This window comes from Asterias rubens, chromosome 9 (genome assembly GCF_902459465.1).
Source record: "Asterias rubens chromosome 9, eAstRub1.3, whole genome shotgun sequence".
Lineage (NCBI taxonomy): Eukaryota > Metazoa > Echinodermata > Asteroidea > Forcipulatida > Asteriidae > Asterias > Asterias rubens.
The window spans coordinates 12089532-12103836 of record NC_047070.1 but is presented as its reverse complement, the minus strand read 5'-3'; the positions used below and the strand labels follow the sequence as shown (position 1 = coordinate 12103836).

The window sequence follows — 14305 nt, the reverse complement described above, 5'->3', positions numbered from 1 at the left end:
AGTCAATAATATTTGGTGTTGTTTTGTTTTCTCCCCCAAACGAGATTGCAACATCAAAAGTATATGCATGTTGTTATGCTTTTTGCGAAGAAAACCCAGAAGTCGCTCCGCATTTGCATAATGGTACATTATTAATTTTAACAGATCGGTATGGAACGGAAGAAATACGTTCTCCTGTTGTATCACTCTATTATAACGACAGTTCTAGACCCGGCCAGTCAGGAAGTGTCTCAAATTCACCAACACAGGTAGTCGCGACTATTTTTGTAGTAATCAGGATTAACCGAGTAGTAGAAAAATGGTTGCCGTGACTGGACTACAATCAATAGTCACAACCAAGTCACACTAGCCGCCAGGCTTATATCTTACTCAATGGTTTACAAGTCAACATGGTAATGAGATTGGGATTTGTTATTGGCCTAGAACCATTTACGCAATGTGTTGAAAGATACATGTGTGACCAATCAGAGGACTCACATCAAGTAAACATGTCTCGTTTTATTCCTCTCCATTACAGGTAATTACTTCTTTATTATTTTGCTCTATATTCACCCACTGCATTCAACATTATTATGGAACATTATTATCTTTAAATCAAGTATCTTGAAGCTTTCTTTTTATAAAACATGTATTTTAGATTGATTTTGTAATTAAGATGCGGCCCAAAACTGTTGGCCGATCGGATCTATACTGCACATAGCCAATGGCGGGAGACGCCGAATTGTTTTAATATTGTTTTCTTGTATATAGCCAATGGCGGGAGACGCCGAATTGATTAAATATTGTTTTCATGTATATAGCTATGGCGAGAAACGCCGAACTGTTTAAATATTGTTTTCCTTTAAATAAAATGTTACTTTTGTAAATATTATAAACACACAGTAGAGGACTCACATCAAGTAAACATGTCTCGTTTTATTCCTCTCCATTACAGTTAATAAAGAATCTTTGGACAAAAAGTACAAGCCGTTTCATACCTCACCTTATTAAAGACAGTGGACACTATTGGTAATTGTCAAAGAATAGCCTTCACAGTTGGTGTATCTCAACAGTCGCATAAAATAACAAACATGTGAAAATTTGAGCTCAATCGGTCATCGAAGTTGCGAGATAATAATGAAAGAAAAATGACCCTTGTCACAGGAAGTTGTGTGCGGTTAGATGGTTGATTTCAAGACCTCAAGTTCTAAATCTGAGGTCTCAAAATCAAATTCATGGAAGTTTACTTCTTTCTCGAAAACTACATTACTTCAGCGAGAGCCGTTTCTCACAATGTTTTATACCATCATCAGCTCTTCATTAATTGTAACCAAGTTAGGTTTTATGCCAATAATTATTTTGAGTAATTACCAATAGTGTCCACTGCCTTTAACCCGGGTCACACATGTAACACGGCTAAAGCAGGAAATCCATGTCTGCAGTACAGAGACCACTCCCACAATAGTTTCACATGGCTTATTTTTTGTTCATGCAAGGAAATGTTTTTTTATTGATATTTCAGGAATGGTTTGTAATTGTTTGTAGTTCTTTGTTGTTTTAACAGTTAAATATCGTTTTACTGATCGACGACAATTAATGTTATATAAGCAAATGAGCTGGACATTCAATTCAATAAGGCTAGGTTAGGTAGGCCCCACCTTATTGATAGAAATAAATCAACGTGAAGGTGTAAAAAAAAAACATACGGCTTAAGTACGCTCATGAAAAGAAATATCGAAATATCATAACTGGGTCCTTGGATTTCTGGTGACATGATTTGTGAAATCGAAAACCAATAAGGATAGACGAGGAATTTGGAAATAACATAAAAGAGCATTTAGGCCCCTATATATAATCATTTCTCCTCGGAATTCAGTTATTTAATGAGGGTACATGTGCAAACCCAACGGAGAAAACTTTGTTTGAGTGACACCAATTCAATTTGAGTGTTGACATTGTAAACGACGAACGCTACACACGGCAACCAGTGGACAACAGCACCCATTTCTTGAACAAAAAATCGCTTACTTCATATGACAGTGGGCCAGTGCGTGCATTGATAACTCCAGTTATTCACTTCTGAGGACCTATGTAGTAACGAACTAGCACATGTTGATTCTCGTTTAGTTTTCGAGTTGTCTTTGAAGATTTGTGACACACAGTCTGATCTATTTGTTTCTGAGTGACACGGTGACGAATGTAAGGATGTCCAGTCTAGAACGAAGACTCCATTGAGCATTAATGTGGGAGACTGTCCAGTCGTGGCATGGGGGGCATTGCGATACGCCATCAGGAACCGAGACAGCTTTTGAGTGATTGAACCTTCCTCTCCCACCATAGATTTCAGTCCATTCTTGAATGTTTGGACGTTAAGCGCTCTGCAAGACCATGGATGGGTGATATTGGGCTGAAGTGATGGGTCTGATACCATTCTGCTTTGTAAACACTTCAAGCTCATCAGACTTGAATTGGGGACATTGTCACTCACGAGTTGTTCTGGGATACCGTAACGTGCTAAAATTGTTCTCAGGATGTCGATCGTTTTAGTAGATGTAGTAGCTTTGGTCGCTATTACTTTTGGCCATTTTGAATGTGCATCTACCACTACCAAGAACATGTGTCAACGAAGGGCCCGGCATAATCGATGTGTATTCTCTGCCAAGGTTTTGCAGACCATTCCCAAATGTGAAGTGGAGCTTGAGCTGGGTTGTGTTGGACTTGTTGACAGCCGGTGAATCCTTTTGCCAACTGTTCTATGTCATGGTCAATTCCTGGCCACCAAGCAAAACTACATGCTAGAGATTTCATCTTGACGACACCAAGATGGCCTTCATGAGCTCATTGAGTACTTTAGTGCGCAATTTGTTGGGGATTATGGCACGGATTCCCCACATCAAGCAACCGTCGTAAATAGTTAGCTCGTTTCGTCGACTGTAGTATGTTGCAAGATTTGGATCAACATTATTGTGAGGAATCTCTGGATGTTTCTCTACGAACATCAGCGCTGGAGACCGGTAAGGTTTCAAATTGAGTCATGTTGAATACGTCAACTGGATCATTCTGTGGAGACATTGTTTGACCCAGGGGTAATCGAGATAAACCATCAGCGTTGCTGTGAAGTGTGGTGTTCTTATACTCGATGTCATAATCGTGACTGCCAAGAAAAACTGCATATCTTACGAGGCGTGCAGTGGTAGTTACAGAGGTGCTCTTCACTGGATTGAAGATAGACGTGAGTGGTTGGTGGTCAGTCACTAAGGTGATTTTCCTTCCACATAAGTAGAGGTTGAATTTCTTCACTCCCCACACCAATGCAAGTGCCTCCTTGTCTATTTGAGAGTAATTGCGTTCGGCAGTCGTAAGTGTGCGTGATGCATACGATATGGGACGCTCCGATCCATCGGACATGACATGTGACATGACTGCGCCCAGTCCATATGGTGACGCGTCACATGCAAGTTTCACTTGAAGACTGGGGTCATAATGGGTAAGGACTACATCTGTAGTGATGAGTGATTTCGCTTTTTGAAATGCTTTTTCACAGTTTGCATTCCATTCCCACTTGTGGTTCTTCTCGAGTAGCTGATTTAACGGGTGTAGCTCAGTCGCTAAGTTGGGTAAGAACTGATGGTAGTAATTTACTAAGCCAAGGAAGGATCGTAGCTGACTGACATCAGTAGGGCCATGTGCGTTCATCACAGCATTGATTTTGTCCTCCGTTTTCTTTAGACCGTTTCCTGTTATCTCATGGCTGCAGAAGATTACTTTCTTCTTGAGAAATTTACACTTCGATTGGTTCAAGCGTAGTCCGCTATTTTTGAGTCGTTGGAGAACTTTCCTTAAGTTGTCAAGGTGCTCATCATCAGTGCGGCCTGTGATGATCATGTCATCTAGTAAACATCGTACGCCAGGTATGCCTTGGAGAACTTGTTCCATGGTTCTTTGCCACATGGCAGGTGCAGACGCTACACCAAAGAATAGGCAGTTGAAAGCAAAGAGTTCCTTGTGGGTGTTGATTGTGAGTAACTTTTTGGAGTCAGGGTCCATTACCATATGTAGGTAAGCTTGATGTAGATCAAATTTGCTGTATCTCTGCTCCTCCCGAAAATGTTGCAAATACATCTTCTACTCTCGGCAAGGGGTAGTGATCAATGATTATATTTGGGTTCACTGTTACCTTGAAGTCACCACAGATACGGACACCATCATTCGGTTTAGGCACAGGAACTATCGGGGTTGCCCACTCACTATTCTTCACAGGTTCTATTATCTTCTGTTGCTGAAGTTTCTTTAGTTCAGCTTCAACTTTCGGTCGAATGGCGTATGGCACTTGTCTCGCTTTCATGAACACAGGTTGTGCACTTTTCTTTAACTTAAGTTTTCCTCTTATCTCTTTAAGCTCGCCAATTCTTTCACTGAAGAGATTTTGATATTCATTCAGGAGTGATTTTAGCTTTTCTTCAGTGGTCATTGTAGGTACCGTTGAAATTGCTAGCAACTTGGGCCAATCCAGCTTGATGTGTGCTAACCAATCATGGCCAACTAATTGAGGTCCACCACCTTCAACGACGTACAGTTTGCCAAAAATATTGCTGCTTGTTATACAAGACATTGACATCTACAGTTCCTGCAGGAGTGACTGTCTGACCAGTGTAGGTTTGTAATTTCACCTTTGTCTTCAGCAGCTTCTCATTTGGTAAGTACTTCTTGTGTAGTCTGCCATGGAAAGTATTGTGATAGCATAACCAGTGTCTACTTCCATTTTGATAGGAGTGTTATTGAGATGAATAGTCACAAATACTGCTGTACTTCTGTCACAAGCAGTGCGGCCGACAGTGTGGATGCTAACTCTTATAATCAACACATCGTCGTCATCATCATCCATAACTGGGACTTCCTCCATGACATTAATGTTCCCCTTATGCTTTTAATTCTGTTGGGGTTTGTTGGATGGAGTGTTGTCAGATGGAGTGCGAGGTGGTTTGGATCGGCAGACTGGAGCTATGTGACCATGTTTTCCACAGGAATGACATGTTGCTACTTTAAATCGGCAGTTGTCAGGAGTGTGACCTTTTTTCCAAGATGAAGAAAATGAAGAAGACTTCTTTGTTGTAGCTATGGCATGTACTGCGTTGCTTGGTTTCATTTGTTGTTGTAATTCAACTGCATCTCGGCTTGCGGTTTCCATTGCGTTTGCAAATTCTGTAGCTTTCTTCAATGTGAGCTTATCTTCAGCCAATAACCATTTCTGGATGTTACCAGCTCGCAATCCGCAGACAAATCTATCACGTAGAGCCCCATTGAGATACTCTCCGAATTTACAATGCTCAGCTAATTTGCGTAATTCAGCTTGATAGACGCTGACACAACGTTCCCCCTCTACTGTCTGGTCTCTTTTATGAAATCGAAACCTCTCCGCAATTACCAGGGGCTTGGGAGACAGATGTGAAGTCAAAATGTTCACAAGTTCATCATATGTTTTGGAGGAGGGTTTGGCATGTGTTGTCAAATTCTTCAACAGCCTGTATTTTTTTTACTTCCAATAAGACTAATCAGAGCCGATACTTTCTTGCTATCATCAATACTGTTCACCTCAAATCATTGTTCTAAATGTTCAACATATGTTGGCCAATCCTCTTCTGCATTGATGAAGGGATCGATTCGCCCGATCATCATAGACGCCATCGTAATGTACACCGACTATTCACGTTGACTTTGTGTGTGTATAGCATGCACAAAACAGTTAGGATGACGGAGATCAAGTTGTCAAAAGTAACTTGGGAAAAACGGGATCCAAATCACTTATTTGCAGCAAGAAATAATGCTTAAAAATGCCAAATGTCTAGTTGTAGAGTTGAGGTATATTATATATCAGTTTGATAAAGTTTTAGAGTCATCCTCGTCGCCAGTTTGTGAGATTTTGCATGGGTTGATTGGTACATGAAGGCTCGCCATAACTAGCCATATTGGAAGATAAGGAATTACATATCTCAACCCTTGAGGGCGCTATTTATACAATGAAAGTGGCAATAGACCTTATTGCAAATACCAATGCGCAAGCGCAGACTGTTGAATGAGGTGCATTGTGGGATATATATGGATCAAATTTGGATACCAGCTAGACCACAATGCACCTAATTCCAAGCTTTACGCGCGCGCCCCGGTATTTGCGAAAAGGTCTATTTTCATATAGGATTAAAGGGGCACATCTTACAACGTTATTCTTTGCAAATATGCCGCATAATTATAAGTACTTCATGTCAACAGTGGTGGAGTAAACATTGCATCATTTGTTCTTTAATGACCGGTCCTTTTTGGACTTACCATTCGGTGTTGTTTAGACACTCAGCATCTCCTCCTGTATCAGATTTTTACGTTTGTTGTGATCTGCAGCCAGTGGCTCAAACCTGGGGTTCGGCACCCGAACCTCCTCGTCAAGCCCTCTCCAGCTTCGTTTACACCCTCCTCGTCTTCAAGGGAACTCCCCCCATCATCAGATGAATCCTCTCTGCTAATACTATTGTCAGTATTTGCTAACTATTTCCTCATCCATGCTGTTTTCTTCTTAAGATCCGCTATAGAGTCTGACATTTGTTTCGTTGCTACTGTGGGATTCGCTATAGACGCATAAAGTAAACACACTGCACCACTGTGACGATGCATGGGAGTAAACAACACCTCTCCACTCTCACACGTCGCACCATGGCTGCGTTTTCCAGAAACCGGCCCTCAGGGTCCGCTGAACCCTGGTCGAAATGTCTTTTCTTATTTTGTCATTACGCAGCAACCGCTAAGGATTTTCCTTGAAACATACATGATCATAAACAGCAACTTGATTTGATTTTGGCCATAACTCAAATATCTTCATGCCGTTACAGTATATCTTTAAGTGTAGGACGTAAAACGAAAGGAAAAAATTACAAATGTGGTAAACATAAGGAGTGTCGGTATTGATCAATAATGAGAGCAGTGGCGTACAAAGCGAAACTTTGAAGCGTTGTTATACTTTGTATCAAGTTACAACAAAGTGTAGCAATTTTATAATGTAGCTACAATTGTGGCACACCTAAGGGGAAGTTGTCACTTACTGTGAGGCTAGGAGTGGCTGGCTCCAAACTCCTGTCTGTTGTTGCCGTTTGAGACGTTCGAATATTGTTTGTTAAAATTGTAAGAATTTTCAGATGAACTACCATGTTTTTAATGATAATCACCGTTGAGGGACATTTCCATATACAAAATTTGTCGGTACTCCTTGCCGTGTTGGGACTTTTGAGTATTTGGGAACATTTTTTTAAGGGGAAGACGTCAGTTCAAACTGAATAATTGGCTTTAATTTTATTTCAACAGTAAGGATGTCCGTACTCCGTCTTTAATAAGTTGCCGTTTTTGAGACATTGATAATAAAAACAATTAAAGGGTAAGAAGGACCAAACTCCGTCTGTAATTGCCATATGAGATGTTCTAGTATTGGAGGAAAAATAAGGTTTATTAATTAAAAAGAATGTCCAGATAAAATGAGGATTTTATATTGGGTTTTAACAAAAATTACAAGTTTAGTTTTTCTCGTGGAGCGAATTTTTGTGATCTGCCAATTTGCGCTGTTAATATCGAGCAGTTCTTTAACAATTGTATGTGCATGATGAGACTGTGCAAATCCCAAGAATGTGCTCCACGAGTATCGCCGCACAATGATATTATTCGCTGATCACTGGTTAAGATTTTGAGCCGACAATTTTTATTTTTTGAGAAATGTATCGAACACACTGGGGTACCCCCACATAAAGTGGCAACGTTTCCTGTGTACATCAGGTCAGTTATCCAGCAATCATTCCTCTAAGTTTACAGTCACAAATAAAGTATTCTTTGCTTGCAAGCGCAAGTCGGCTTTTGTATTTTCGATCCAACATTCTGCCTGCAGAGCTTTGACAAGGGACGGGTATCAGACTATACTGTTCACATCGAATAAATACACTTCTCGTCTAACACCCAACCCCAGGGACGCTGGTCATGCACAGTCATGCGGCCCGTTCTCGCTGCAATGTGGCATCTTTGTGGGGATATAAAGCATTGGCCATCAGTGGACATGCAATGCGTGTCGAAACAAATACCGCGATGATTTTGGGGGTTTTCTCATTAAAAAAAAAAAAATCTTAAATAAGATAACCTTTTTAAATAATGTGACTAAAACTTCGTCGCCAGGTGGTTTTCCAAATTTGTATTTGTTCCTCCCCCTCTCAAAAAAAAAAATCAGTCCCACCATCCGTTAACCGAAATTGGAAGGTCTAACCTGATTACCAGCCAGGACTAGGTTTAAGGGCAAATTTCTGACAAACTAAAGTAAATATTTTGGGTTTTGCTGTGTTCTTCTGGTCGATTTGGCTCTTTCTCTTTTTTGTATCATACTTTATTTATCATTAACAGGTGGAAATACATAACTTTATTTGTGGGGGGGGGGTGCTCACAAGGGCCTCCAAAATGTAAAATCCTAGAATGGCACTTCGAATTTATAAAAGAGGGAGTACAGTCAGTCTGTGGGCCCACGCAATGATTTATCGATACTGTCTACTGAAAGTAAAACCAGAAGCCCCCGCCCGCCAGCCACAGTTTCACAGTAAGTGACAAAATTCACTTAGATATGCCGCACTATTGTAACTACTGGGGTACTTAAGATACAAAAATGTTACACTTTGCTGAACTTGATACAAAGTATAACAATGCTTAAATTTTTTGTTTTGTATGCCCTCTGCCTAGCACCCATTAATATTGACCAACACCGACACTGCTTACACATTTGTATTTCTTTCTTCGTTTCACGTCCTAACCTTAATCTAAATGAACAAACTGTTGACATCACCTTTTAATAATAATAATTGCCATTGTGGCACATTTGCATATTAGACAATTTGTTTAAATGGTAAAAAGGTTTGTAGTCCATCTCTATGAAATTGGCGTTTTGTGTCATTGGAGTATTTGAGAAGAAAATGTTAAAGCCATTGGACACTTTCGGTAAACAGTGTATCACAACTTATATATAAAATAACAAACCTGTGAAAATTTAGGCTCAATCGGTCATCAGAGTCGGGAGAAAATAACGGGAAAACCCACCCTTGTTTCCGCACGTTTCCTCTAAATGTGTTTACTATAAATCCGTAATTCTTGTTGTCGAGAATTGATAATTGTTTTAATGTTTTCTCAAAAAGTAAAGCATTTCATGGAATAATATTTCAAGTGAAGTCTTTTACCATTACCTTCTGTAAACCCTGTAAGTTATTTGTTAATCTGTGAACTTTTATTTATTTTTCTGTTCCGAAAGTGTATAATGGCTTTAAGGGGAAGACGTCAGTTTCAACTTGATAATTTCAGCCGTTGCGGGACAATATTTTTCTCAAATACTCAAATGTTGAATGTCCCAAAACGACAATAATAGACGAAGTTCGGACATTCTTACTGTATCAAAAAATGTTTTCCAATAATCAAAGTTTACAACAATTTATTATTTAAGTTTGAACAATCTTACCATTTAAACATTTTTTCCCCAAAACCTGAACGTTACACAACAGCTGACATTCTTAAAATTTCAACAATTTTGTTTTCCAATATTCAAACGTCTCAAAACAGCAATTTATTAAACAAACGGGTCGGACATTCTTAACATTGTTAAACAAAAATGTTTTCCAATACTAAAAGTAAAAAAAACGGCAATTTATTAAACAGACGGAGTTTGGACAATCTTCCTTTTAAACATTTTCCCCAAAGACTTAAACGTTACAGAAAGGCAATTTATTGGGGAGCTGCAGAGCAGTGCGAGCCTATGTAATACCAATTACCGTCTGTCCGGCCGTCCGCGTAAAAAATTTTTGGAAATGTAAAAGTTTTTGGTTTAAATTTAAGTCTTTGGGTTGAGTTGTTTTGTTATGAACAAGCCCAAGTGAGATTGTTATATACAATTGCCAGTAAATTTTTGGTAATTTTCAGATATGTTTTCCAATAATGTTGAAGTTTTTGGAATACCAAATCTGTTAAAGTTTTTTTTTTCAGGCTCAAACATGGACATCTGGATTTAAAAGAAACAAAATCAAATTAAAAGTTTTGAAATAATTTGGTAAAACCAAAATCAAATTCTCTGTCACTGGTTCCAGTTGAATGAGCTGAAACAATGATACACAAAATGATCATAACTCCTGATTGCAATGATGTACTGACTTGAAACTTATAATCAAATATTGCTTCTTACACATAGATTCATATGAAAAGATAAACTCAAAGAATTAATCACATAATTCAGTTGAATGAGCTAAAACAATGAAAAACATTAAATGGTCATAACTCCTTATTGCAATGATGTACTCACTTGAAACTCAAGTCAAACATTGCTTCTTACAAGTAGATTCATATGAAAAGATAAAACTCAAGACTTAATCACTGGTTTCAGTTGAATGATCTAAAACAATGAGACATTTTCATCGACATAACTCCTTAATTCAACGATGAACAGACTTCAAACTAATGCTTTTTATATATAGATTCATAAGAAAAGATAAAGCTCCCTTTGTGTGCATCCCTTGTTCCAGTTGAAAAAGCTGAAACAATGAAAACCTTGAATGGTCATGACTCCTGATTGCAATGATGTTTGACTTGAAACTTAAGTCAAGTATTGCTTCTTACATAGATTCATATGAAGAAAATAAAAAATTCAAAGACTTAATCACTAGTTTCAGTTGAATGAGCTAAAACGATGAAAAACTTGAATATGCATTTCTCCTTATTCCAATGATGTAATGACTTGAAACAAATCAAATATTGCTTTTTACATAAAGATGCATATAAAACGATGAAACTCAAAAAGTGAATCACTTAAGGGTGAAAAAGTTTAATCAAATATTGTTGCTTACATTATAATATTAAGGGAATCATAGTGTGTTGAATCGGTTTTCAACTCGTGGTTTAATCCCAACAAGGCCTGGTTCTTGATAATTTTCCCGAGATAAAGTTGTTTGGGGGGTGACTCCGCCTAGACCTTTTGTGACGTCAATCGAGGCAGACTTTCGATCGAGCAAGTCTTAGTCGTGAGTTTTTATGTTTCAAAAAAAGTTGTTGTCTTGCATTTTTCCGGCAATGTTGACCAGGTGTATTGCTGCTGGATGAAGCAAAACAACTAAAGATGGCGTCAGTTTGCAAAGTGGTCCGGTCCGACGTATTTTCCAGCGCTGTGCAGCAAACACTTCAAGCGGTCGTGCTTCAAAAATCCCGAATAAAACACACATTTTGACATGAAGAGAAAAGTTCTTTTCTAAAACATGACGCCATCCCAACAATTTTTCCAGCTATTGGGAAGTCGAAGAAGGTACCTGAAAGACGTGAAGAACCTAAAGGAGCATTTGCCTAACGTGAAAAAAATGGTGCATGTGTCGATAACCGTACTGGGTAATCCGGTAATCACAGCAGTCATACAGTGCATGCAGTCTGCTCCGTGACCGTAGTTATGTACGTGTAGGCATCATACCGATCAGGTACTCAGACGTAGTGTGAGGTGCCAGACTACAAATTTTCTCTTCAAATATCGCGCCTCGATTGAAGTCACTAACAGCGCCCTCTCGGGACGGGCCTAATTTTAAATTTGTAAATAAAATGAAAAATAATTTTTTTAAACCTTAGTTAACTGTATATTCATATACAACTCATCAAGACACATATTTTAGTGACAAAAGCTTTATTTTGACAAAATACTACTTCCAGGTGACTTTAAATGGTCAAATTACTTCATACTTGTCAACGTTCCCACCCCTTTTATCAACTACTCAAATGTTACAAAACGGCAAATTATTAAACATACAGAGTTTGGGCAATCTTAATATCCTAACAAAAATGTTTTCCAATACTCTAACCTCAATCTATTAAACAGACGGGTCCGGACAGTCTTAATATTTAAACTTTTTTCCCCAAACAGCGCGAATTTCTCCCCAAAACTCGACTGTTACACAACTGCAGTTTATTAAACAGACGGGTCGGACATTCTTAGTTTTTAAACATTTTTTCCCAATACTCAAATGGTATTTATAGTATGTTCGGGAAGAACACTTCTTATCCTCCGGAAAACCCCCACACGTTTATTAACAGTCTACGGTGGCTGATCTCCGCCAACAAATAAACACTTTTTCAGTAGGGCGTTATAACGCCCTAAATTAGGACGTTATAACGCCCTATTTTACGGCGTTATAACGCCCTAATATGGCTTAATAACGCCCTATACGGCGTTATAACGCCCTAAATTTTGGCGTTACTAATTGAGAAATTAGTAACTAATTAATGGCGCTATGCCCTATACGGCGTTATAACGCCCTAAAACGCCTTATCAAAAATGTTCATTCAAATTGATGCGTATTTTAAAAACCTTTTAAAGTCACACGTGGTCTCCGACCCCTTTCATACTCTTTGTATGACCGTGATGAGTATGTTGAACATGTTGGGCAACTCGTATTAGTTGTAAATAAGGAACACGTTGCCTTGGATCAGACGAGTTGATCTATAAAAAGTGTTTGTAACCGTTTGTTATAAAATGCACATGGGTAGAAAGATGTTTTAAAAGTAGAATACAATGATCCATACAAATTTGCCTCGAAATTGCGTGGTTTTCTGTTTAATCTGCGAACTAACACGGTCGGCCATTAATTGTTAGAGTCAAAAATTAGACTCCCATAAATGGCCGACGTGTTAGTCACAAGGTAAAGGAAAACTGCGCATTTTGCGAGGCTTGTTGGGTGGATCATTGTATTCTACTTTTTAACAACATGTTTCTACCCATATGCATTTTATAACAAATGGTTACAAACGCTTTTCAAAGACCAACTATAGGCCGATCCAATGTTTTTAGTTATCTTGTTCAAGTTTCGTAAAGAATAAAACAGCGCTTTTCCAGCCAATCTGTCTTTTTAATAGTAATTTTTAAAGAATTCAGTAAAAAAATATGAAAACTTGTAGATTTAGCATCCGTTTTAAAAAACAAAATATGGGGATAGCATACAAATTATATTTATTAAATAATTTCCACAGCTAAAAGCAAGGTCCATGGTGACAATCATTTTTCAAGTCCTCAATCACGAAGGGTGATAAAATGTCAAGTACATAAATAGCAAGAATAAAAAAATATAAAAAAATAAAACTCACAGTTAAATTATAAGCACTTTTATTTTCTGGAAACACTTTGTGCTTAAAAAACCGTGCGACAGAAACCTTCCTAGGAAGAAGGGTTCTATGTAAGGGCAAAATTGTGTGATGCACTCATAATAATAGATAGAGTCCTTATGAAAGGAAACCTCTGGTGCAAATTTTTACTGCGTTATGGAATTCTTTCAGAGCAAATTTGAACCGTGATGGGATTAATGGTCTGTACATTCCAAATAGAAATGTGCTGCTCAGTCAGACGGGTAACTTACTTTTGGGGTTGATTGAATGTCACCGAAAATCAGGAATTAACCGAAACCTAATTCCTGTCCCCAAAAAATCTACAGACCCATATAATCATGTAATAAAATTAGAAGATTTAAGATTTCGACAAAATTACAATCGGAAATGTACAAATTACAATGGCAGTACGGCATTTGATATCGTTTTAATGTGAGTTTTGAAACTTGTAGTATTTTCTCCAGGATTCTACTCCAACCCCCCCCCCCCACCACCGATAAAAGCTGTGGCAATGTTTGCACCAATGAAAAACTTCCTTTCGTCTTTCCTTATTGGGGGGGGGGGGGGGGAGGTAGCGGATGACAATCATGAAAATGTCTAAACATTATTTAAAAAACAAAATTTTGGGGAAAAAATCACTTCATCAAGGGAGGCTAGCTATTTTTATTGATTTTTATAGGGCGTATAGGGCGTTATTACGCCCTAATAGGGCGTTATTACGCCCTAATAGGGCGTTATAACGCCGTAAAATTAGGGCGTTATAACGCCGTAAAATTAGGGCGTTATAACGCCGTAAAATTAGGGTGTTATAACGCCGTAAAATTAGGGCGTTATAACGCCCTATTACTCAATTAGGGCGTTATAACGCCGTAAATTAGGGCGTTATAACGCCATATAGGGCGTTATTACGCCCTAATAGGGCGTTATAACGCCATAAAATTAGGGCGTTATAACGCCCTTTTTTCTCAATTAGGGCGTTATTACGCTATAACGCCGTAATTTAGGGCGTTATAACGCCGTAAAATAGGCCGTTATAACGCCCTATTTTAGGGCGTTATAACGCGTATAGGGCGTTATAACGCCCTACTGAAAAAGTGTTTATTTGTTGGCGGAGATCAGCCACCGTAACAGTCTTAGTAATTTT

At 38.5% G+C, this 14305-nt stretch overlaps 1 protein-coding gene across 1 annotated transcript; it reads right to left on the bottom strand.

The window, feature by feature from the left end:
- Positions 1 to 4054: 4054 nt before the first annotated feature.
- On the bottom strand, positions 4055 to 4450 carry LOC117294752 (uncharacterized protein K02A2.6-like). The gene has a single exon (XM_033777267.1). It carries the CDS (start codon positions 4448 to 4450, stop codon positions 4055 to 4057), a length of 396 nt encoding a protein of 131 aa, XP_033633158.1.
- Positions 4451 to 14305: the final 9855 nt, after the last annotated feature.

What these genes read in the sequence shown, in the direction of transcription:
- LOC117294752 (XM_033777267.1), bottom strand. Translation starts at nt 4,450, where the DNA reads ATGACCACTGAAGAAAAGCTAAAATCACTCCTGAATGAATATCAAAAT.